Source organism: Anopheles cruzii, chromosome 3 (genome assembly GCF_943734635.1).
Source record: "Anopheles cruzii chromosome 3, idAnoCruzAS_RS32_06, whole genome shotgun sequence".
NCBI lineage: Eukaryota > Metazoa > Arthropoda > Insecta > Diptera > Culicidae > Anopheles > Anopheles cruzii.
In genome coordinates, this window is record NC_069145.1 from 9509154 (window position 1) to 9533764 (window position 24611).

At 52.3% G+C, this 24611-nt stretch overlaps 2 protein-coding genes across 2 annotated transcripts in view; one reads left to right on the forward strand and one right to left on the reverse strand.

The window, feature by feature from the left end:
- LOC128271915 (serine/threonine-protein kinase Pak) overlaps positions 1 to 16853 on the forward strand; it is a 35054-nt gene extending 18201 nt beyond the window's left edge. Inside the window, exons 3-8 of the mRNA XM_053009598.1 lie at positions 7089 to 7260; positions 12581 to 12852; positions 14769 to 15006; positions 15553 to 16409; positions 16477 to 16695; positions 16770 to 16853. Coding sequence (XP_052865558.1) covers positions 7089 to 7260; positions 12581 to 12852; positions 14769 to 15006; positions 15553 to 16409; positions 16477 to 16695; positions 16770 to 16853 — 1842 coding nt within the window. The remainder of the gene's footprint in view (positions 1 to 7088; positions 7261 to 12580; positions 12853 to 14768; positions 15007 to 15552; positions 16410 to 16476; positions 16696 to 16769) is intronic.
- A 3737-nt stretch (positions 16854 to 20590) lies between these two features.
- On the reverse strand, positions 20591 to 24407 carry LOC128269792 (structural maintenance of chromosomes protein 6). Its single transcript, XM_053007195.1, has 6 exons — positions 24123 to 24407; positions 23820 to 24048; positions 22892 to 23750; positions 21348 to 22820; positions 21082 to 21283; positions 20591 to 20992 (listed from the first exon to the last, which is right to left on the reverse strand). Exons 1-6 carry the CDS (start codon positions 24405 to 24407, stop codon positions 20591 to 20593), a joined length of 3450 nt encoding a protein of 1149 aa, XP_052863155.1.
- Between the last annotated feature and the right edge of the window lie 204 nt (positions 24408 to 24611).

The window sequence follows — 24611 nt, forward strand, 5'->3', positions numbered from 1 at the left end:
CCCACACGCCGCCTGCTTTGATTTCACTTTCATTCGAAAGACTTGCCTTTCTCGAGATCAAGCGACGAACGTCAAAACAGTCTCGCTCACTGTCACTCTCTTTCTCTTTCACCCTATCTCTGTCTCGTTTGCCGAGCTTTTCCCACTGCGTCTGGTGACATTTTGTGTCTTTTGTTTTCCTTTCAATCATAAGTCATCCTTTTTTAGTAATCCTTCATGCATACAAGATTTGAGCAAAGGGTTGCTGTAGCCCAACAAGCCACGAGTCGACCGGCATCTTCTTTAGGGGACTTGGTAAGGCTTTGCTCTCTCTCTTTCACTCTCTTTAGAGTGAACGCTTCGCTGCATAATTCAACCCGGCGGGCGAGCGTCGGGCGCATAAAATGTCAACTGGGTCAGTGTATTGTTGCGAAAAGAAAAACCCTCTCTCTAACAGCATAATCAATAGGGTTGTGCCTTTGTGTGTGTTTAACCCGCCCCCATTAAACCTGATTCCTGCCGCTGGCATTAGCAACCGGGAGATGAGGGATCGGTTGGTAAATATCGACATCAATTCATTTGGCGAAAGTCACGGCGCAGCAGCAGCCCGGACACTTAACCCAAAGTCTCACCGCCCTTTCAGCGACCTCTCGGGAGGCGGCCTGTACCGTTTCCTTCCCCGTTGCTCTGTGTGGGGTGGAATAGAAGTGGTTAATGCCGTCGTGGCCACCGAGACTGTGACTTCAGGTCTGACTCCGGTGACCCACACTGCCCGCTGCGACGGGTCGGCAAATCCTGTAAATCGTTTTCTCCTTCGCGCGCCCCAACCTGTGCTCCCCGCCGATGGCCCCTACCTCGAATTGTTCGAACGTTGGTGTGCCTGTGTGTGTGCAAATGAATTATGGAATTCATAAAAATATAAGTACCGATATTAATATTAATCGAAACACACGCCAGCACGCCTGTGTGTGTGTGTGTTACAACCTGTTCCGGAACGGAGCGGAAGCCCACCGAAGAACAAGAACCGGGGATTACAACGGTACCCCGCATTTTTCAAACAGTCGCGTGGGAAGGGTCGCGCAGCATCGCCGCATAACTAGAGTCTCCCGGCGGGGGCGTGTGTGCGCGACACTTGCACTTTTTGCTGCACCGTGTCGGGGCGGTGGTTCCCTTTGCGGAACGCGGAAAGACCCGGCTTAACCTGCTCTCAACTGTCAGCCCGGCCGACACAGCCCTTTGGCCGGGGCTCGGTCGGTGACGATTTTCCACTTGAACCGTTCGTTGGCCGCGGATCCCACTTTCTACTCTGCGGGTTAAGCCGGGTAACGCAAGTAACGACTAAGTCCACGTTTAGGTGAATTATCTACTGCTGATTTATGCCCAAGCCACGATCGTGCCTTTCTGGGCCGCGCCCTAATCAAGGCCTAATTTCATGCCTCAATTCGTGTTTTATAAATTAAACTTGATTTTTTTAAATTAAAATAGTCGGAAACTGCCGGACTCGATCATTGTGAAATTTGGCATACGAGGATTTTTTTGGCGTCGGAGAAAGGTCACAGGGGCACGGTTGGATCCTGCCCACCTGAAGGTTCCATACGATTAGAACGATTAAAAATAAGCATTGCATCATGGTTCTGTCAAGTAAAGCAAGCCAAAGCGCCCAAAGCGAGTCAATCAATTGTGTCACAGTTAGGATCTCCGTTAGTTCCACCGGCACAGCTGCCTTAGTAAACCTACGCCTCAATGCGATCACACCAACACCGGTAATGTGTGGGTGAGCGCCACATAACGCAAGCGAACTCAAGAATCGGATGACCAAGAAAATAGTACAAAGCCTTAAGGCAAGTAACACCACAGAACTCCGAAGACATGCTTGTAACAAAAGCCCAATGTACGGTTTCGCGTTCAAAGTTATACCTAAATCGCGAATCACGTCAATTCACGGAACAGCTGACGAACACGGAACGAATTTCTCAGTAAAAGACATAACACTTGCTGACATTAAGGGACATGCCACTGCACACACCCACCAAAATACTAGACGATCAAGCATCAAGCCCACAGAACCTCACAGTCGGACAGATCACTAATAGGCAAGAACGATCGTTGGATCGTCATCGTACAATAAACGACACTCAGAAGGCAGTCGAAGAGTTACGTCATTGGTGAATAACAAAAACGGACCGAAAGTGCTTCCCTGTGGAACGCCCTTATGCCCTTAAATACAAAATCGTTCAGATGGCCGTCTCGAGATCTATGGCAACAGTCGGTACTGATAAAAGAGTTTTCAATGACTATTTTGCCCATTTGCACAGCACAGCCCCCAACAAGAAAAAGTCCAACGGTGTCCAAATCGCATGATCTTGGTGGTCAATTGACATTATCAAAACGCGAAATCGTCTGGTGGTATCCCTAAGAATTGACGGTACTGGTCCTCCCTCGTTTTCGAAAAAATAGGGTCCTTTTACGCTGTCAGCCCGTATAATCCGCACCGTACAGTCACCCTTTCTGGACATGATGGCCTCTCTTCAATCGATTGAGTTCGATCGATTCTGTCACGCAAGAACAAAAGTTGCAATAATTTTAACGCGTTGTTCTATTGTCAAGCGGTTAATTTTCGAAAATGGCAGACATTCATCTAAAAGTTTGGTTATATTCAAAAACTGTAAAGTGCCAGCGCTATAATTTCGAAACTACAAAATGTATAACGCTGTACTACTTCACCCGGGGTACTTCATTTTTAAACAATCAATTTTAAGGGTGCAACTAAGCTCGTCCTAAGGCTATGATCCCCAAAGCAGCCTCAGCTTATGGTGAGAAGCCCTTACAGTGCGAGAATGCTCTCATCTTACCGACTCGAAACGCTCGTCTATCACCACGAAAGTTGCCTTAGTGCGTAAAGTGGTTGAAAAATGAAATGGAAAGCTAACTCCAGTCGACGCCAGTCCAAATCCAGTCCAGATGGCTTATCGAGATCGGCCACCTCTCGGAGGAATGGCCCACCGAAGGTAGAACCAGCAACCGGCAGCGATACGTTGGTTGATTGCTACTGCTGGGGCTGCTGCTGCTAAGTGGACGTAAATGGATGGTGTCAGTCCGTGGTGAATTATATGTGGTGTGGGTCCAGGAAAACCCGTGGCCAAGCGCCAAAAATGGGACGACAGACGAAAGGCTGCTGGGGCCGTCTCGCTGGACACCCAATTAATGGCCTTCGCGTGCGTTGAAAACCGGAGCCATATTCTCCCACAGAAACTCTCCCGCAGAAGGCTCCAGAGTCGTGCGTGCGTGTGATGCAAACATGTTGGCCCGCGCGTTCCCTTACGAAATGTCGACCTCAGTCGGAGGGTCAAACCCAGTGTGCAGTGCTACGTGCTACCGGTGCCCAAGTCAGGCTGGCCAGTGGCTGGCCCACCGAAAATTATAGGGCGTGAAACCTAACGAGAGCGCATTAACCAATAACGCGCGCGCCCGAGCAGCCATTTGTAGTTTCATAATTTTTCCCTACCTTTCCTCGCCTCGGTAATGCTTCCTTCCACGGCACGGACGAACCGGGTAGACGCCGCGGATGAGAAGGGCCCCGATTGTTGGCTGTGCTGCCCTTTTGCTAGTGTCCGGCGACGGGTGGTTTATTTTGAACAGGCCCTTTTTCTGGGGCTGTCTTACGGAGACGCGATTAAAGGGGCTCCACGGCGCAGAGATTAAGCTCAATCCTCGGTGTACCACTTTGTACCGGAAACCACTTTTGGGGCCCCAAAAATTAGATCTCAATCGTTCGCTGGCGTTGCATAATTCGTGATTGATTCGAGACGGACCATCCGCTCCGGGTGTTCCGGTTTGGTGGGCTCCTCTTCATTGCCTCCTGCCAGGTGGTTTGATTTGATTAACAGCCGCACCGCGGGTGTTACGATCGAGCAACGTCCTCCACCAGAGATCGAGTGTCGGCGGGAAATTTCACAGACCAATCACGGGGGTCAATTACGGGACGGGGCACACACACACTCTGCAACGATGACACACGCAGTGACACGCGGTGCTCTGCGGGAACCGTGCGTGCTTTCGAAATTAGCGACAAACTCCGAAGGCGAAGCAGCATAATGCCGTCGTCTGTCGTTCGGTAACGCAACGACGCATCATCCCGTGGCTATCTTCACTTTTGCGTTCACTTGTGTGGCGTAACAAATTTCTGATGGACAGTGTTTCGATGATGATGATCAGCATCTAATCCATTGGCCCTTTTTTGTCAGCCCAAGGAGATCGCTGGGGAGCTTAGCCGAAGGAAGATTTAATGCTGTCCCGGACACCTGTCAAAACCTGGGGCCTCTCATATTGGAGCACTTTCTCGAAGTCACTATGCAAAACATTAATCTATGTTCCAGCACCCGGATAGCTGTGGACAGCCATTGAGAGCTTCCCGCGGCTGTTGGGGCTGGGGTCTGCCAAACAAGCACAACATGTGGAATGTTGCAAACTGCAAACCCTCCAGCCGGCGCCGTTCCTAGGCGCCGCCGCCGCCGCCGCCGCCTGAACCTGAACTGGTTCGAGGTGAAAGGATAATCCAGCAACAACAACAGCAACAAGCGAACGTTTGGACCACCCGTTGGGCTGCTGCTAGCTCGGGCCTCGGGAAGTGTGCGGACTCAAACAAATTAAGTCGTCTTGCTGGTCGTCTTGGTCTAGGTCTCTTTGGCCGTACGAAGCGGACAGGTTTTCACTTTGCTCTTCTACACAACCCTCGTAGCCTCGCGCAGCGGGTGGTGGTAATTTTCATTTTTCGTCACCAATTTGCGAGCTCCCCAAAAACCAATTTGCGAATCCCGGTGAACTGAACCCGGTGAGTTCAAGCTCCGTGCTCCGGGACCGGTGCCCGGCTGGCGGTGATTGCTATTTACTATTGTAAACTAATTTATTCTCCTGCTCGCGGGTGAGGTAGGGCCTGCGTTAGACGGGCGTTGAGATGCGAGTTGAATGTCCCACCACCGAGAAGGGATCCCCACAGAGTCTTGCAGGGATATCACCATTTCATTTCAGCCTTTCATATAACTCCAGCTGCCGCCCCAAGTAAGAAAGTAACCGGAAAAGAAAGAATAAAAACGAATAAAACTTACGGACAGGAAAGCTCGCGCCCCGGGAATGTGAAGGGGGACGGTCTGGGCGGAGAAAAGCTCGCAGCACGAAACGAACTGACCCCGTGGGAGAAGTGTGCGGCACAGCCTTGAGAAGTGTGTCGTAAAGCAGCGTAAGATTAAGACTTCCTTACCGCGGCCGGTTACTGATCACTTACACATTGTAGACCGGAACTTCCCGACCGGAGTGAGAGACGAAAAAGCCGGTGCCAGTAACGTGCAATGCTGCAGGCTAAATTATATCACTTTCGTTATTACACGAGCGTTCCGTTGGGTCTTACACGGGCCCCCCGATCTGGTGCGCTCTGTCCGCCCGTTTCCGTGGGAGGAAACTTAACCCCAACGACCAACCCACTCCGCCAGCCGATATCAGGCTTTGGCACGGCCTTTGGATCGGCGAAATGGGAGGAATTAAATTTTCCCAACGGCACAGAGTGATCGGTGATAAATATTCACTTTTCCCTCGGTGGTGCGGCTCTCTGTTTTGTTTACTTTCACGGTTGTCCGGAAAGCGCACTGCTTCCGCCCACGGGCCTCGCGCGGAGAGAATCGTGGAAGTCGTGCACGGGCGCCCGCCCTGCGTAAAGTTAAATTTCAGGATCTCGTGCCACTGCAAGATATGGCACCGTCGCCACCACCGTCGACGGGCTCGATAGCGACACGGATAGCGAACTTTGTACAGCTCAGCTCTCTGGCCCCGAAAGAGTGGGAGAGGCTGAAGGGGGGGGCATGACCGCGTGAAATATAGGGGGTTGTTCGATCGTCGTCCTTCTGAAAATCACAACACACCGGTTCGGTTCCGATCGGTTGCGTGTGCGCTCGTTATCGGTTTGAAGTCGGATTCCCACGTGTTGTTGAAACATGGAAACGGGGAATGCTTCAGTGTGTTACGAAACGGATCCTCTTGAGCCGTGGACCGGTTGTCCGAAGTCCGGTTGAGTAAATTGTATAAGGTGTAGGACTTAATTCTTGCCGTTTTTATCCGACATTTGTATTGTATTGTTCGTCGTTAGCTACTACTTTCTACCATCGTTTAGGTAGTTCCTCGATACCGTGTCGATAGAACTTCTTATCTTTAGGAGCGATCCAATTAGAGACCTATTTTTCTATACGTTCATAAGAAGTGAACCGCTGTGCTGCCAAATCGTTACTCATGCAACGGAACAAATAGTAGTCCGAAAGAGCACCATCTGGTGAATTTGACAGTTCCCATCCGACATTTTCGGGACAGGTTTTGACCGGTTTTGCGATGTGGGGTCGAGCGTTGTCATTTGGAAAAATCAACCTCATCATGTCTTTTATCCCATTCTGATCGTTTTATTGCCAAAGCTTGCTTCAAACGCATTGCTTGTTGTTGATGAGATTGTCCTACAATAATTCCATTAGGTTCTGAAAGCTCATAGTGCACCACACCTTTCGTATCTCACCATATGCTCGGTATAAGCTTTGCGCAGTGAATATTTCGCTTTGATTGCGATGGACCTGGTTCATCAGGCAGTAACCACGCAAAAAGATTAGGATTCTCTTAATAAATCCACTTTCCATCACAAATTAAATCCAACACCTAATACTACACGTAAGCGCCTGACTACTCTACACAATACACCTATCTCTATATTTGTTCCCATTTTCCTAAAGGGTCCAAAAAGTTCTGGTTTGGAGACACAACGATAATCGAGGACCTCGTTTTTTCTTCTGCCCACAGAAAGCAGTAAATGTTCAATGTTGGTTCCGTTCGTAATGTTCCAGATTGTGTCCGTCCGCAACTCGTTTACAACTCTTAATGTCGCTCACATGTCATGCGGGTACCATTTCATCTCTCACTGTAGCCCATCAAGCGCTAGCTAGTTCCACTTTATTACGTAGTCAATCGTTCGTTCGTATCAATGTTTTACTTCCGCTACGCGTAGAGCAACATCGCGGTGCGTTCCAGCGATCCAAAGCTAACCGACCACTATTTGCTTCCTATTTTCGTCCTGCCAACAGGGTATGCCAGAGCAATGGGCGCTGATGCTGAAGAACTCGAACATTAGCAAGCAGGAGCAGAAGAAAAACCCGCAGGCCGTGCTGGACGTGCTGAACTTCTTCGACAACAGCAGCAAGCAGCGGCCGAGCTCGAAATATATGACCCATGGGCTGCACACGACAACGCACTCGGGTAAGCTACTTTACTGTACTGTACATCGCCAAATCCTACCGATTGCGTCACATATTTCGTCAGTTTCGTTGTGAGTCATCCGATGCGCGGTGAAATCTGTGCCATTTTCTTCGCCGAGTCGCCACTGTGCTGCAATGACGACGAAGTAAAATCACGGTCCTTTTCCTCCCGGCGGCTGATCGAAAGAAATTGGGGGGCTCTTAATACCCGTAGTCGATCCCGTTTTCGTGCACGTTTTGTTTTGCTCATCGGCAGCATAATGCTTTTACACGGCGGGGTGGACTAAAACATGAACCCGGCCGCCCTCGAGATCGACTGAGTGCAATTTTTGTTTTCGGCCGAAAAATGCAGCTCCACTACTGTGGTGCTATTATCTGCGTTCGCCGCGCAACGGAATGGATCAATTAAAATGGCCAATGAAATATTGTGGCTCCGTCCGTCGGTACTCCTGCCTCGACGAGCGAGGCATTCGGTTACAGCATCGCGGGTGTTCCATCCCAAGAGGCGGCGAGAATGGAGAAATAATTTGTTTCGTGTTTCGTGCGACTGGCGAAACGATTAAATCACGGACGGGGAGCCTCCGCCAGGAGCCATTTCGCAATGGTGGGCCACTCGAAAGCACTTAGGGCATGTCTCTCTCGGTTGACATTTCAACCACCAAACAACAGTTAAAAGTAATTCGCCGGCCTCTCGCTGGTGAAAATTTTCACTTATTTAAACACGTCCGTCCCGTTAATTCCACTCGCGTGGCGGCCTTTCCAAAAAAAAAACCCCGGCCGGCCCCCGTCATCCCCGAAAGGAGGTCCCATTTTTATCGTGCCAGCGCCATCTACAACACTGGCGGCTAGCCGGCGGACCGCAGCATATTTTCGCACGTCCGCAATGCTGCGGAGATCATATTTTTGCCAATTCATGCTCACCTTTCACGACCCATGGACCGACCGATAGACGGCGGCGACCGCGACTTACTACAGACCGCCCGTTGGCGCGCATATTTACGTGTCAAATATAGACAAAATAAAAAATGGTCGACGACTGACAGGAGGAACCCTCGAGCGAAGGAAGTGTGAAAATGGCGTGGTTTCGTTGCTTTGCCACTTTGTTGCTTGGCCACTGGTGTGACGAAATGCGGTGCGGTCAGTCCACTCTCACGTGTTGTTGTTTGCCAACGGCACTTGAGCTTCCTTCGTTTAGCGTAGCCACCCCCCCCCCCGTCGCGATAGATGTTGCATAATTTGTGCAACATTACATATTGCTGTCTTGTCGCGCCTGTCAGCAGTATCCTGTGGCGAGATTAAACTGAAGCACCCCATCGACAGCGCACGTCCCGCGCGCCTCCTTCACGATCGCGATGATCGATTGCGAAAGATCACGAAGGATGACTACAGCGTTTGGGTGCTGTTTTGCATCCACAAAATGCTTTGACTTTGATTAGATCCAGACACAAAAAGCCTCAGTTGGAAACTCTGGGTTGTAAGGTCTGCCTAGTCTGTTGAGCCTTCGCTCATAACTCCTGGAGAGCTGGACTTGGCTGTCCACTGAGTGAAGTGAAGAAGTCTTCACGTGTTGGTTCGTTGTCCGTTATTCTCATGACACGCTCAGCCCACCGGAGCCTGGCGAGGAGTATAGGGCGCACTCGCTGTGGTAGCGGCTTCTCCATTGTCCCTCCGCACATACGGGGCCAAGTATCTTTCTGAACATCTTCCTTTCGGGTGGGTTCGGCTTATGAAGGTTCTGTTAACGGTGATACCATCATGGTTTTGGTCTTGTATTCGTTCATCTGCAGACCAAGATTCCCTACAGTTCCCTTGGTAGGTTAAAGGCACATTGTAGAGCCTTCGACCAAAAATGTCATACTTGCCTACTTACTAATGATTAGGTGCAACGTAGATGAATGATTTATGGAAGAAGGTAATATCTCCATAATTGTTTTATTTTTTACTAAAACGGGCAGAGTCGTACTAAGTTTTCAGTCTTTTCCAAAAAAGATGTTCATTTTTATCGATGAAAAGTGTTCAAAATTTACCATCGAGCCCCTGAGATGGTTAAAGGGCCGTTTACACGTTGCGATATATCGCAGCAATCCCTTGTATCCATTATTCGTAGCGATATATCGCAGCCAAGGTGGAGCGTCTACACGCCACGATGTATTCGTTGCGATTTGCAATCGCAGATCTCGGTGTCATGGAAACAGCCATGGAAGAAACACTGTGTTTGTCTGCCTTTGGATTGTGCGTTTCGGTTACAAAGCAAAAAATAGAACGTACCAAGAGTACTAATCGGTCACGGTGGTCGAGGAAATGGCTTTTAAAGCGAAGCCATTATTCTCACGTTAAACTTTTGCTTTAAAAACATTCAAAACAACATGTCAAACCGCCATCAACACACGCGCACATGTCTATCCACCGTCAGCACACGCACACATGTATGGAGATTGGACCGAAATTGATGCTCGGCGCATTCAATTTTTTTGATCTGCCGATCTGGTCGTATACAAGCAATTTGTTCCTTTTTTCCTGTCTACACGTAGCGATATATCGTGGCAATTGGTTTCATACAAGGGATTGCTGCGATATATCGCAACGTGTAAACGGCCCTTAAGTATGGCTTTCGTTGACAAGCATTTGGAGTGGTGCCTTCAAATGCTCGATCGTAGCAACCCAGGATGTCACAGTGCACCAGAGAACCTCGTCAGAAGCGGTTGAAAAGCGAATATTAAGACAACCGGATGATATACGAGAGCGGGAAGTACTGTCAAGGCCAATATTCCAATAGAGACAATCCATCTGCGTTATTGCTTAAATCAGTATCTTAGTTTAGGAAACGCAAACGGAAAATGGCATCTACATTAGTGTTCCAAAATGGATGAAAAACAGCTCCCTCACTCACAGTTGGCCACTGGCAGAGCTGGAAGCAATATGGATGTTGCACTTCTCCTATGGTTGCTATGTTCAATCCATTTTATCTCGCTAGCAACGCGACAGCTGTGTGCCGGGTTTTATGTTCCCAAATCGCCGCGAAATACGCGTCCAAACCGCAAGCGACCTCGTCAAACGCCGTTCAAAACAATGCGTAAAGGCGACACTCGAAGCATGACCACCCCGCGCACCGCCGCGAGCGCCAGCGGGGAGAGCATAATGAAGCATTGTGGGTGGTGATTGGCCCGGGAGTGGTGCCTCCTTGGGTTTTGTGTTGTGCCATTTATTGAGACATTGTGTGCCGCATGTCCCCCGCGCGGTCGCACACGTTTCCGACGGGGCCACCGTTGTATTCCCCCCAGTGCCAGTGTTTTGGGAATATTGTTTTCCCCATTTTTTCGACCAGGAGATGAGAAAAGCACACCCCCCCCCCGGCGGTGGCGGGCGATTTTTTGTTCGCAAATTTGAAGTGAAAGTGATTTCACTTTCGTGCACTGTCCGGGAATCGGGATGCCGCGGCAGCATCAGCAGCAGCTCCCAGGGTTTCTCTTCCATTTCTTGGCCTAGCGACGATGCCCCAGCCGTCGGTCGTCGACTGTCAGGCGGGCGGACGGACATGCAAATTCTCACGATAGACCCGTGGTCCACAATAAAATGAGGGTCTCTGGCATGGAAAAAAACCGAAAGATTAATGTCGTGGCCCCGGCCAGACAAACGGAGCCGATAAAATGTAATATTTTGCCGCCGACGTTGCTGAAGATGAAAGATTACTCCATCAAAGCCCCGCGGTACCCGGCGTGTGGTGCGAAGGATTATTGGAATTGGTCCAACGAACCCCCCGAACCGGGCACGGACCGGACCGAACCGCCTGTGTCTGTGTGTGTGTGTGTGAGTAATGATTGCGTGTTGCGTGGCGAGTGTTAAAATGAGACATTTTAATGACTTGCACATCGCACGGTTTTTGGTTGGGACGCGCGTTCAGAAGCGGACAGCGAACCGGACCGTTAAGGAGAGAAGGTCCCGATAACAGATGGGTTTTATGGTTCGAATGAACGTTAAATAGGGAGCTCCACCAGGAGAAAGGTTCGTTTTCGGAGATGCGATCAAGATGCGATCTTCTCTCATCCTCGGGATGTTGTAGTTCCTGTGGAAAGATTAACAAATTACCCGACTAGATGAAGCAATAGATTTTTGTGGAATTAAAGTGTGCCCTAAGCCACGGAATAAGAAATGTCAACACTTTCCGGAACGTCCTTCGTCAAAGTGAGATCCCTCCGGAACTGACACTTGGTTCTGTTGTCGTAATATCCTGGTTGGGAGTGCTACCAGTAATCTTCAATTAAGTAAGTCCTTGGGCAAAAGTTTACACACGCTCACCCAGCCACTTCGAGGCTTCGATCGATTTGACACGCTAATGTCATTTTGACAATTGAAGTGTCACTTCCGCCGGGTTCGAGAAACATGAAGCGCCGCAACCCCCCAATTAACCACTGTTCAAAGAGAGAGAGCGAGAGAGAAAGGCTGAGAAAGGTGTTCGGTGCCTTGGCGGGGACCCTGGGTGGTTTGCAGACTCCATTGTCCACAAGCAACCACCCCTCTGCATGGAGTCCCACAAGATGAGAGCGGGTTGCCGCCAGCAAGCGCGCGCCACGAGAGGGTCAGTTAAATTAATTGAGTTATTCAACCGACAGAAACACTCGCCCGAGGGGGGGAATGAATGGGATTTTTACTCAATTAAGACGGACAATCGCCGCCGTCGCCGCACTCCGTTGCACCTCTCGGGTTCCATCACTTTTCGGCCGGAGCCCATCTATCCACTGTGCTCGCTGGGTTTCCGCTGCAATTGGCCGATACACCGGAGATGCGAAAGGTGTTGCCGGTCTGTGTAGCATAACCCTTGGACTCTTGGGGCAAGGGGCAGACCGAAAGCGATTGGTTACATAAACCGGCACCCGGTTGTTGGTGCTGGTTGCGATCGAACCTAATTGTGATCAAATTCCAAGACTCTCTACACCCAATACAGAAGGGTGTTCAACCCAGAACCGAGAATCCCGGGGACTTCCCCAAAGTGTCTTCCGCAAAATGGAAAAAATAGTTCGTTAAGAGCTTGTGTGTGACACGAAGCGTCTGCGGCAGAGGAAGTGACAGTGGCCATTGGTCATCATTACAATTGAGGTCAAATTGACAGTGACAGTAAAATCCAAATTGTGCAACCGGGACAGAAAGGGAAAGCTTAGATTGCCGGTGGCCAGTCAACCGGACCGGAACGGGTGACCCCGTATCGGTGACCTATTGACGGAAGAGCATCGATGTTGTGTGGCGGCTTTTCCTCCAAATATTTATCTTGAGATCGGCGGCGGCGGTGGTGGCGCTGGCAGTGCGTTATTAATTCTCAACCGTAGCATCGTCCATAGGGTCGTCGCTGAGCCGGGTGAGCAGCAGCAGTCCGAGCAGTACGCCGACCGACTCGGAGTCCCACGGTGGCCCCGGGGCGCAGATCATCTCCAGCAGCCACTCGCAGGCCTACAGCCTTGGGCTGTCGTCGCACAACTCCGCCGGGGACCACGACAGCGACGAGCTGGGCATCCTCAGTGGCAGCGCGAGCGGCAGCATCAGCGGCAACAACGGCATTCCACCGCCCATCGCCAGCCGCCCCGAGCGGACCAAATCGATCGTAAGTATTCCTCTCACGAAGAGGCCTTGCCCTGACGGCCAAATCCTTGTCCTATCGCGAACCGAAGATATCCCGAAGTCAACCGTCGATTTTCGTCCCCATGTACAGGGTGTTCCATCACGACCCATACTATTTAAATGTTAAATAACTCCGCTATTTGTCGGTCGATTTTGACGAATAAACAAGATTTATTTAGAGTATAGAATGCCGTTTATTAACAATTCACTCAGAATGCGATATCGATCAAATTACCGTCTCCATTAAACACACAGAAAGCGTCCCTTTTTTGGGCATTTTCTATTGTATTTGACAAGATTTTGGGCATAATAGCATCAATTTCCGCTGTGATGTTAGCTTTCAGTTCTTCGCCATAGATTGAAGTTTCAGAGTTGGACTGATTTGTAAAAATCAGCTGAAAAATGGCGGAGTTATTTAACATTGCAATAGTATGGGTCGTGATGGAACACACTGTACAACATCTCCCTCGCTCTCTCTCGTTCTGATCTGTTCATTTATTTTGGACGTTTGCACCGTTTGAAACAGGACCCAATAGAGACCCTGTAATAAAACGCTCAAAACTCCCAACCAACCAACAGAGTGTAACGCTCCCGAACCACCGAGATACAATTTGAATAATGGGCAAATTTGCTTCGCAACCTTGGCCCTGGCCAATTTTGTAGCTCCTCGATGGCAGTAAAAGATTAGCCGAGTCTCTGTTCCCGCCGAAAGCCCCGGCTAAGGATTATTTCACACCGGCCATTAGAGCTGCCGCATTGGCGAAGCCGTTGTGGGAGAAAAAGGGACAGCAGCAGCACACTGTCACTATAAGTTGTATACCCACCGGGAGTGCCACCAAAAGCGCAGAGCGCGGTCCCGACCACGGACGGGTTGACCTTCGGTAAAACTCCGCTCGGGGACAGTAATTTTCCAACACACGTGCGTGCGTCGCCGCCATCGCTCTCGCGTCTAGCCGCTCTAGAGGTACGGTTGCTTTACCTGATCGTGTCGCTGTCCTTTCCCCGGTGGGCTCTAAGCTAGATCGGGGTGCCTGTGTTCTCGGTATTGGCTTTATTGGTCCGTTTCTTTCCACGGATAAGGAAAATCCGTGTTGGACCAGACCAGTTTAGAGGACTGTTACAAAAATGCGACAAAAGCTACACGACGCATAAATGCGTAATTTTTTAAACCCACCGGAAGCACTCCCAATCCCAGTTCTGACCCCGCTTCCTCGGCCTAGGGCCGGTTCCGGTTAGTGTTCCGGAATGGAATGTACCCCGGGCGTCGTCGGGTGGGCGCCGGTCGTCGTGTCATGAAATGTTTCCCTGGGAATTTCCTGCACCCATTCAGCAGCAGCAGCAGGGCAAGGCGCCCATGGTTCCCGTCTGGCCAATCCCCCTTCCAGTCAGACCGCAGTGTGACAAATTTACCCAGCACCTAGGAATGCTGGCGACAGAGTGTTCCCGCGGGTAGGCAATGGGCAAGGTTGTAAAACCCGTGCCCTCCCGTGTGAGGTACGGTACTGGCGTTGCATGCCCTTTTTGCATTGCCAAAATTGTCGGTCGATCAGTCAGTGTTCAACCTTCGCAGGGTAATGAGTGTGTTCTATGCGATTAGCAGTCGGATAGGAACTGAATGTATTCGTCCACGAGAGCGAGAGACAGAGCCCATAATGTTTCAGGAGATCTACAATATCTATCACGTAACGTTCCACCGAACGGTTTCCGGTCTCTTCGATCGACTGTCGCTGTTGCTGCTGGTAACTAATCGCGTTGCTGTCATCTAAGTAGACCTACCAGCCTTTCTTAAATGCTTCCTCAACTGTCAGTCAGTCTGTCAGTTGCCGAAAGCGGATCAGAGAACCCCTTTTTATCCGATCGCTACCCAGGTTTCTAATTCCTTCACACTCTCCTTCACAGTACACGCGGCCAATCGATGATCCGATCTCACCGCCCATCCCGCCACACCTGAGTGCAGGAGCGGTCACACACTCGTCGTCGGTGGCGGCACCTCCCGGTGCGATCCGCAGTCCGACGCAGTTCGACAAGAACAAGAACTCGGTCAACTCGGCGGCACAAACAATCAGCGGCCTAGCGGCGGCTCAAACTCCGTCGGGTGGCCACCATCTGCACCAACACCACCACCACCAACACCAAGGTAACGCCTCCTCCGCTTGCGCTTCTACCACCGACCACGCTTTCTCACAACTAACCGAATCACTAATACAACAACAACAACCGCAACCGTCATTGCAACCCCAACTAACAACAATAACAACAATAACGCTAACAGTAACAACCAACCAAACGACGACTTCCAACAACACCACCACCACCATCGTGCGTCCTGCGATCGTTGCTCCACTGGCACGGTCCGACGACGATCCCGACGACTTGGACGATCTCGCCGAGTGCCACGACGAGTACGCTACGATTAACGACGCCCCAACCGATGACCATCGGCTTCTGGAACCACGCCCGGTGCAACCCGCCGCCGGCGAACCTCCGGCTGCGACGGAAGGCAAGGAACCGAGCTCCAGTGATTCTCCAACTACCACTACCGCTACTACTACTAGGACCGCTACTAATCTGACTGCTACCAATATCAATACCGCTACCGCTACTTCCGTTGTGACCTTCGCTAGCAATAGCCATTGTTGTTCCGCAACCGTAACTACACCGCCTTCCGCTGCTACTTCAACAGGGAGCGCCGCGAGCCCTCTGGTGGTCGGGCCCGGCAACAACGGTGTCAATGTTAATGTGGTGGTGTCGGCGGCGGCGGCGGCTCCTCCCGGTGCCGCCAACAATGGTACGATCGGACCGCCACCGGACACCGGACCAGCAGCGGCACCCGGGGGCATGGCCGGTGGTGGCACCACCAACCTCAGCAACAGCAACACCACGACGACGACGACGGTGGCGGCGACGGCGGCGGCCCAGCAGCGGGCGGCCAACCTGAAGAAGAAGAAAATGTCCGACGAAGAGATACTGGAGAAGCTGCGCACGATCGTGAGCGTGGGCGACCCGAAGCGGAAGTACAACAAGATGGAGAAGATCGGCCAGGGTGCCTCGGGGACGGTGTACACGGCGATCGAGAGCTCGACCGGCATGGAGGTGGCGATCAAGCAGATGAACCTGAGCCAGCAGCCGAAGAAGGAGCTGATCATCAACGAGATCCTGGTGATGCGGGAGAACAAGCACCCGAACGTGGTCAACTATCTCGACAGCTACCTGGTCTCCGAGGAGCTGTGGGTCGTGATGGAGTACCTGCCGGGTGGTTCGCTCACGGACGTCGTCACCGAGACGTGCATGGACGAGGGCCAGATAGCGGCCGTCTGCCGGGAGGTGCTGCAGGCGCTCGAGTTCCTGCACAGCAACCAGGTCATCCACCGGGACATCAAGAGCGACAACATACTGCTCGGTATGGACGGGAGCGTCAAGCTGACCGACTTCGGGTTCTGTGCCCAGATCTCACCCGAGCAGTCGAAGCGCACCACGATGGTCGGCACACCGTACTGGATGGCCCCGGAGGTGGTCACCCGGAAGCAGTACGGGCCGAAGGTAAGCATCGATCGGGTTTTTTTCGAGTGCCCTTAGTTGTAACTGATCCCCGTCCGTGTTCTCGTAGGTTGACCTGTGGTCGCTCGGTATCATGGCGATCGAGATGATCGAGGGTGAACCGCCGTACCTCAACGAGAACCCGCTGCGGGCACTGTATCTGATCGCGACCCACGGCAAGCCCGAGATCAAGGAGAAGGAAAAGCTGAGCACCGTCTTTCAGGACTTTCTCGACCAGTGCCTCGAGGTGGACGTCGACCAGCGGGCCACGGCCTACGAGCTGCTGCGGGTAAGTGCTACTCATCGATCGATCGTGCTGCTGGTGGAAAAGCTAATCGATCTCTCTCTCTCTCTCATCGGCAGCATCCGTTCCTGAAGCTGGCGCGACCACTCGCCAGCCTTACGCCGCTCATCATGGCCGCCAAGGAAGCGACGAAGGGCCACTGAAAGCGGGAGGACGTCGTGCCACCATCGGGACCGGCCACCGTTGGGACCGACGACAAAGAGGCTGCAGCGGTGGTGATCACCAGCGCCAGCGCCAGCACCAGCCAGCGTCGCAAAGAAACACGTGATAAACCCAGTATAGCCATCGTGGTGCCGTCGTCGTCGTCGCCGTCGTCGTCGCCGTCGCCGCCGTCCATCGACAACAGCCGCTAAGCAATTGGCGGACGGGCCCACCATCCACCGGTTCCTTAGCTTTGCTTCTTAAAGAAGGAAACGAAACCAGAGCTGGTCACAGTCGTGTGCGCAAGAAACTCTCTCTCTCGCGCGCGAGAGGGAGGCTGCCGTCCCCGCACGGCGACACGCAGTGGGGACATGAAGCGGGAGTATGGGAAAACCGACGGAACCACCCGTGTTGAACCGCGGGTCTTTGGGAGAACAATAGGCTAAATAAGGCAGCACATTACAAGCGCGAGCCCCGCCGAAAGGGCGTAAGGGAGAGTAAGCAGAGGAAGTGTAAGAATTGCATAGTCAAGCAAACATAACCTTGAAGTGTTTTAGGGTTGGCGTTAGAGTTTAAGGCGCGACTAATGTTCGTACATCGGGCCAACGAATCGAGCCGGATCGATCGAGCTGGTGGCCGCCGCGCCCGTGGATCACAATAAGATGATAAGAAGGGCGAACGATCATCATCATGATAATAATTGCTAGGCGATAAGTTAGTAATGGGTCCCAGGCAGTGCCGAATGCGTGTGTGTGTGTCTGGGAGAAGGCGCGCGGGAACTAAAGAATGATAACAAATAGCAACAACAATAATAAATGTAAAACCACACAACCGAGAAAGAGATAGCAACGGAAGTACGGTGATAGTTAAAAGGCAGTGTTGGCAAATGCTGGCCGGCAATGCTTTTGAGTGGAGGAAGCCATCCGCAAAACGATTCGGAACTCTGTTGCATATATATAACGAGAGCGCACGAGAGGTGTAGAAAGTAGCCGTTACTAATTGAAACAATCCCCTCCCGCGTATCCGGGCCGGTGACCGCGGACCGAGCGGGAGTGTATAAAGGAGAACCCCATTTGAATTGTATAGTTGTATATAAATAGTACAAAACACGAGTGTCCGATAACAGAATTAAAAAGGCTTAACATATAATTTAATGAAAGAGAAAACAAATCAATACTATAAACCAGAGCTACATATTAGAGCGCGAGCGATCGTGTCGATAACGGGCCGCAGCAGCAGCAGCAAGCAGATGGCGCACGAGCATGAAAATATGGACTGATTAGAAGAAATGGGGGGCACAACAACAGACTGTTAACCGAAACACGGCGCTGACGAGCAGTGGAAAGGATGGCGTAGCACTTAAGTGAGGCTAAACGAAAAACACCACAACACAGACACCACACACTCACACACACACACAGCATTTAACACGCAAAACCATAAAACCCAAAACAGATAACTCAACACAACAAAACAATGTGAAAGTGCCTACAAGTGAAGCGTACCGGGTGAGGATGTAAGCCGCGCGCGCCAGCTTCCGATGGCCTCATCAAACAAACGCCGGAGTGGCACGCCGAACGTTCCAATGGATGGACCCCAAACGGGAGAATAAGAACGCACGCGTGGCCTCAGACGAAATGCAAGACGAATTCTTACTTACCGCCCTCTCCCCTCTCTCACCCACGCAATTGGGTTCGAAGATTTGTGCCCCGTGCGGTGGTCACCTTTTTATGTTTAAACACTTGATCCATTCTGCACAGTTGAGCGAAATATAAACGGAAACAAAACGGAAACGATCGCGAAAGTATTAAATGTACCCCGCTCGGGGGTAAGCGAGATAATAGGACCCCCTGAGAAACAGATAGAGACCACGCAGCGGACGAGTGCATATCGAAAAACACCATTAGTTGTCGACCAATATATCCCAAGTGTCCCCCGGCGTGGATCGAAAGAAAAACCACATAAAAGATTAGTAGCCTGATGATGGTTTGTGGTTGCCAGGCTACAGAGCCTTTCTAATGCTGTCTGTCGTTTGGGCGTGCAGTGACAGCATTGACAGCAGCTACTGTGGGCTGACGGTTTGATTTTGGGTGGCAACGCCTTGGGTCGTCTTTTTGACCATCACAGTAACCACGGGCCAATCTGAGAATTATTTGGGGCAAGTCGTTTGGGTCCCTTTTTTCAAACGGTTCCGAAACGATGTTGTATTTCCGTGGTCAAATTATGGTCTTTTTCTTCGCCCTTCCATGTCCGGGTCCGCTGTAAGTGATTCGTCCTTTGTACACTCGATTGCCGTCTGATGCCCCCCCGATTGGTTTCATGCCTAATTTCTCCATCCAATACACGTGACCAGTCGATTAGCTTTTTTTAAACCCAACATATCCGTACTGAAAACGTATTGTGCTTTGTTGCGATTTCATGTAAAGTTTGCTATCGATAAATTGGGCCTTTTTTTTGTCCTTTTTCCCTCCTTCTGATGCGGGCACCAAGCTTCAATCCGGAGCAGGGCTAGAAATGCTTTCGGTTTGTGCGCCAGCATTGTGTGCCTTGCCTTGCTGGGTGCTGGTCAAGCTTTTCCCCGCATATGTACATACATTACCTCTATTTATTCACTAACTTTACGCCATCCCTTTCATGAAAGTCCTGATTTCTGGTTCCACCATTTAGTTTCCGTCGTCCGTTGCCGGAATTCGACGTTCGTCGTTAAAAGATTATGTCTACGCGGGGCTCGGAAACGACATGAACGGTGGACGAAAAAGAGTTGGCGATTCCATGCTTGGCCGCTGCTCTATCACACACAATCATCGTCGTGTGTGCATGCGTGCGCGTGTGTTTGTGTGTGTGTGAATGATGGGAACGATAAAGAGAACATTAAATTAAAAATATTTATCCCAAACCTTTCATTTAAAAGACGCGTATAATCCTCTTTCGATGCGTAAATAGACGAAAACAGAAGAAGAAAGTATATAGAAGAAACACTATAAATGAATGATTGTTCGCGTGACACGTAGACAGAGAACCCGGCTGGTTGAGGGTGCGTACTCTCGATGCTTAAGGCGGAAACCGCGCATCCGTTCCCCGTCGAGCGAAACGACACCAACCACTCAAGTAGGCCCGATGCGCAGGCCAAAGAACACAAACAAACCCGGATCGTTAACTCGTAACATTGTAAAATTGTAAAATGGGCGCACGGAACGGAACGGAACGTGGGACAATGGATGGAAAATTACTATGTGTAAACCGCGGCAAGGCAATGCAAAATAAAGAAAACATTTTATACGACATTTCAGCGTTCCAATGTGTTCTTTTGGACCTTTTGGCCACCAGCCACTTTCAACGCCATGGTTAGCGCTAGGTGCGGTGCGGTCTCAAGTAATACAGGACATCCTTTATCGTCGGTTTGTTCTTGCTTTATTTTCCGGTGTGTGTGTGTCTGGGCTGTTTGGCCAAATAAATTACCAACCAACCTCCTCCTTAACGTAACGCTTAACGCCAAACATAAATATTGTTCTAGTACCGACGCTCCTGGTAACCCGATCTTTCGTGCCGCGTGTTCGTAACAAAGACATGTAAAAACGCCGAAGGATCGCACACGTAACATTCGCCAACATCTTCGGATGCGTCGATTAAATAGCTTTCTATCTCCATCGTATATACGGGGGGAGGACGCTCCCAAGCGACGGCGAATGGACACACAAAACAATGGCGAAACATTCGATGACAACACACTTAACAGCTTTTATAACGTCTCCTCGGTGGCAACCGTCGAAGAGCACTGTTCCGGGTCTCTCATCCTGTGGATGGTGAGGTTGGGTGTCGCCTTGATCTCGCTCATGTCCTGCGGCGTAAGAAAGCAGAACTGGCGCTTGCCGCGCCTTTGGGCCTCGTGCAGGAGCACCCGGGTGATGGTGTGCCGGTTCACCTGATCGGTGAACACGTCGTACTCGTCCAGAAAGATAAACGGCGTGCTGACACACGACCAGAGCGCGATCAGCAGGGCCACCGTTGCGTACGACCGTTCGCCTCCGGACAGTGATTTCGGTGTCGTGACCGCATTCCTAACCTTGGTCGCCATTATCAGCCGCTGCTCGCTTTGGTTAAGCACGATCGTTCCTTCGTAGTTGCGCAAATTCATGACGACCTGTGGGACGGAAGAAAGAACGAACGTGTGACTTGGGACTTGTGAGTGTGCCTCGGCCGGCTCTCGGATCCTTTTTGCTCGTTACCCACCGTGAAGTTATGTTTCAGGGCTATGCCAGCGGCCGCGATCATTTTGTGCAGGCCACTAAAGCGCGTTTGGCGCGTGTTGGTCAGCAACGTCGACACATTCGACAGTGCCTTCCAGTAGTGTGCCGTTTCGTCCCGCTCGCGCCTCTTGGCATCCAAATCGTGCTCGACGTCGCCGATGTTTTCCACCGTGGCGTTCACGTGCCTGCGGGAGGACAGAAAATGGGCCATTGAGGGATCGAAACACACCACACCCCGGGCGAGCTTACCGAATGCGCTTTTCAGTGGAATGGATTTGCTGCTTCAAGCTGTCCACCGTCGTGTCACCGTGCAGTTCGACCCGGTCGCCCGCGGCCAGGGCCTCTTGCCGCGCACGGTCGACGACCTCCGAGAGAGCGGTGCGTGCCGTTTGACGCTCCTTCGCCGTGCCCTCCATACGCTGCAGCGCTTGAACCTTGTCCTTGTCGTTCGTCTGCAGCTCGTGACGCTTCGTTTGGTCCGCATCGATCGCCGCTTGCAACCGTGCGATCTCTCGCTCGACCGCGGTCATTGCGCCCTTCTTCTCGCGCACCGCCAGTTCCGCCGCGCGCACCGTCACCTCGATGGCGCCCAGTGCCTGCCGCTCCTCTTCCATTCCTTCCTGCAGCTGCGTGTGTTGCGCGGTCAGCTGTAGCAACTCGTTGCGTAGCGTTGTTTCCTCGGTTTCCTCCACAAACACCACCGTCGTCAGCTGGCCCAAACGCTGCTCGATCGTGTGGAGCTCCTGCTTGAAGCACTTCAGCTGCTGCTGCCGCTCGTGGAGCGCCTCGGCTTGCTCCCTCTGGGCCGCCTGGGCCTCGTCGACCGAACGGTTCAGGTCGAGCAGCTCGCGCTGCAACTGGTCCTTGCGGTGCTGCGTCTGGCGCTTCAGCTCGTCCAGACTGACCTGCAGGTAGCGCACCGGTTTCGTGTGCACGGCGTAACTGCGGTACTTCGGCTGTGGATAGAACTCCGAACACGGCTCGGTGACGATCACCTTCACCAGGTTTTCGGGCACATTCTCGATCTCGCTCGTCAGCTGGATCGCGACAGTCTGCTGCTCGGTCACGAGGATCGTGTCGATCGCCACACTGTCGATCAGCCGGTTCATCACGACCGGATCGTGCACCCGGATCAGGTTCATCAGCCGGTACGTCCCGTCCAGCTCCTGCACGCACTCTTCGCTCACGTCGTACAGCTCCTTTACGAAGCGCCCGGTAAAGATGGTCCGATTGTTCAGCTCCGGGAACTCGCGGCGCAACAGCGCATCGAGCGTACACCAGTCGTCTTGGGACGAGACGAAGAACGCCGACAGACAGGCTCCCAGCGCCATCTCCACGGTGGCGCTCCACTTCTTGTCGCGCACCTCGATGTACTGACCGAGCGGGCCACGCGGCAGCTCGGAAAACTTGCCCTCCCGGTACAGCTGCCGGATGCGGGCGTCCAGGGCCGGCATCTGCGTACCGTAGATGGCCAGCTTGCTGCGCGGCGCCGCCGCAAACCGCTCCAGCTGCTGCTCAACGCGTGACGCTTCGTGATGCTTCGCGACCCGCGCATGGTGCCGCTCCTCGCGGCTATCCTTGAGCTGCGCCAGCTTGTTGTGCATCGCCTCGACCTCGCGCTGAGCACTCGCTACCGTTGCCTGCAGCTCACTCTTCCTCTTGCCCAGTTCCGCCTGTTCCGCCGCATTCTGCAGCTTGTCCTGCTCCACCTGGCTCAAGCCGCTGAAAAGGGGGAGGGCGAAGGTTAAACGCCGTCGTGCCATGCGCGTGCCGAACGCGTCCCTTCGTCTTACCTTTTGGTACGCTCGCCAAGCTCCCGTTCGATGTCGGCCACTTCCTCTTGGACGCGCGCCAACCGATCGGTGGTCTTCCTTATGGTGCGCTCAATCTGGGCCTGGCGTGTTTCCGTTTCCTGCGCCGTCCGCCGCACGGCCGCATATGTTTCCTTCAGCGTCACGTACTCCGTCTTCTTGGCCTCGATGGCCGCCCGGTGCTCGTTGATCGAACGATCGGTCGCCGCGATCAGTGACGCACGGTCCCGAATTTGGCGCTCCTGCTCTTCGATCGACTGCCGGAGCTGCCGGAGCTCGTCATCCGCCGCGCCCAGCTGCTGTTCCTGGTCGGCAACGGTGCGCCACACCAGTTGCGTCCGCAGTACGGTGAGGTGTTCCGCCAATCGTTCCACCGATTCGAGCGCCCGCTTTTTCTCCTCCAGCACCTCCAGCTCGTGGGCCATGTATTCCAAGCTTCGCTCCTTCACCGCCAGAACCCGGGCCATCTGGGTGGCGACCGAGGAGCACGAGTCCAGCTTGTTGATGATCGACTCGACCCGCGTCGCCCGGAGGAAGAGCTGGTAGTGCTTCGTTTCGTCCGCATCTTTCAACAGCGAGCGAGCCGAATCCTGGTTCAGCACACAGATCGGATTGTCCACCTGGATGTTGAACGCCATCAGTATCTTCTCCAGCTCGTTGCGACTGGTCGACACCACAATGCCATGTTCGTTCTTCAGCTTGTACGATCCGCTGCCCGTCGCACTGATCGTTCGCTCACAGATAATCTGTTTTCCGTACCGCTCCGGCTGGAACGCACCGGCCAAGCTGTTCTCGAGCGTGATCGCGATCACCGCCTGCGACTCGCCTTGTTTGATTAGATCTAGCATTGGCGAGTGGATCAGAGAAAGGTTAGAGGAGCAACAAAGGAAGCGCTGCATTCGTGGCCTACCTTTGACATTGCTGCACCGGTTCGTTTGCAGAGCAGTACACCCGAGCCCGACGGTAATGGCGGTTAGGACCGCACTTTTCCCGCTACCATTCTTACCGACGAGCAGATTGACGTGCTGGTTAAACGTGACCGCCAAATACTTGTGGCACATAAAATTCTGCAGCACTATCTGGAGCACCTTGCCGTTGTTAATCAGATCCAAGTGCTTCTCATCCGCATCTTCCGCATCCTAGAAATCCGTGTGTAAACGTTGAAGTCCGATCGGGATAGCAAAACGCGCGCCTCAAGCGCCTCAAGACTTACTTTGCCGTTGACCGGTTCGCTCGATTCCGTGCTGCCGTTGGCCAGCCCGTCGGTTTCATCGAACGATTCCGTGCTTCCGTTGACCACCACGTCGGTTTCATCGCACGATTCGGTGCTTCCGTTGAGCAGCACGCCGGTAGTTTCGCACGACTCCGTGTTGCCGCTGAGCAGGCCCTCGGTTTCATCGCCGTGAGACTCCTCCGTGCGCGTCCGCTTGGCCCGGGAAGGGACAGGGCCGACGCCACCATCACCTGTTCGATGGCTTCTCTTACGTGTCGTACTCATTCCGTTGCGAATCCGTCGACAGTACGCCGGACGCCGGAAGTCCCGGAACCGAGAATAGGCCTTTTGGCCTTTTGTATCACAAAAAACACAAAGGAATTCGCGGAAACGCACGGAGCAATGTTGAATTGTGAGCGGAATTTTTCGTTTACGATACAAACTTGACAGCTTGGGCTGTGGTTACAATGCCTACTTCGTTACTTCGTT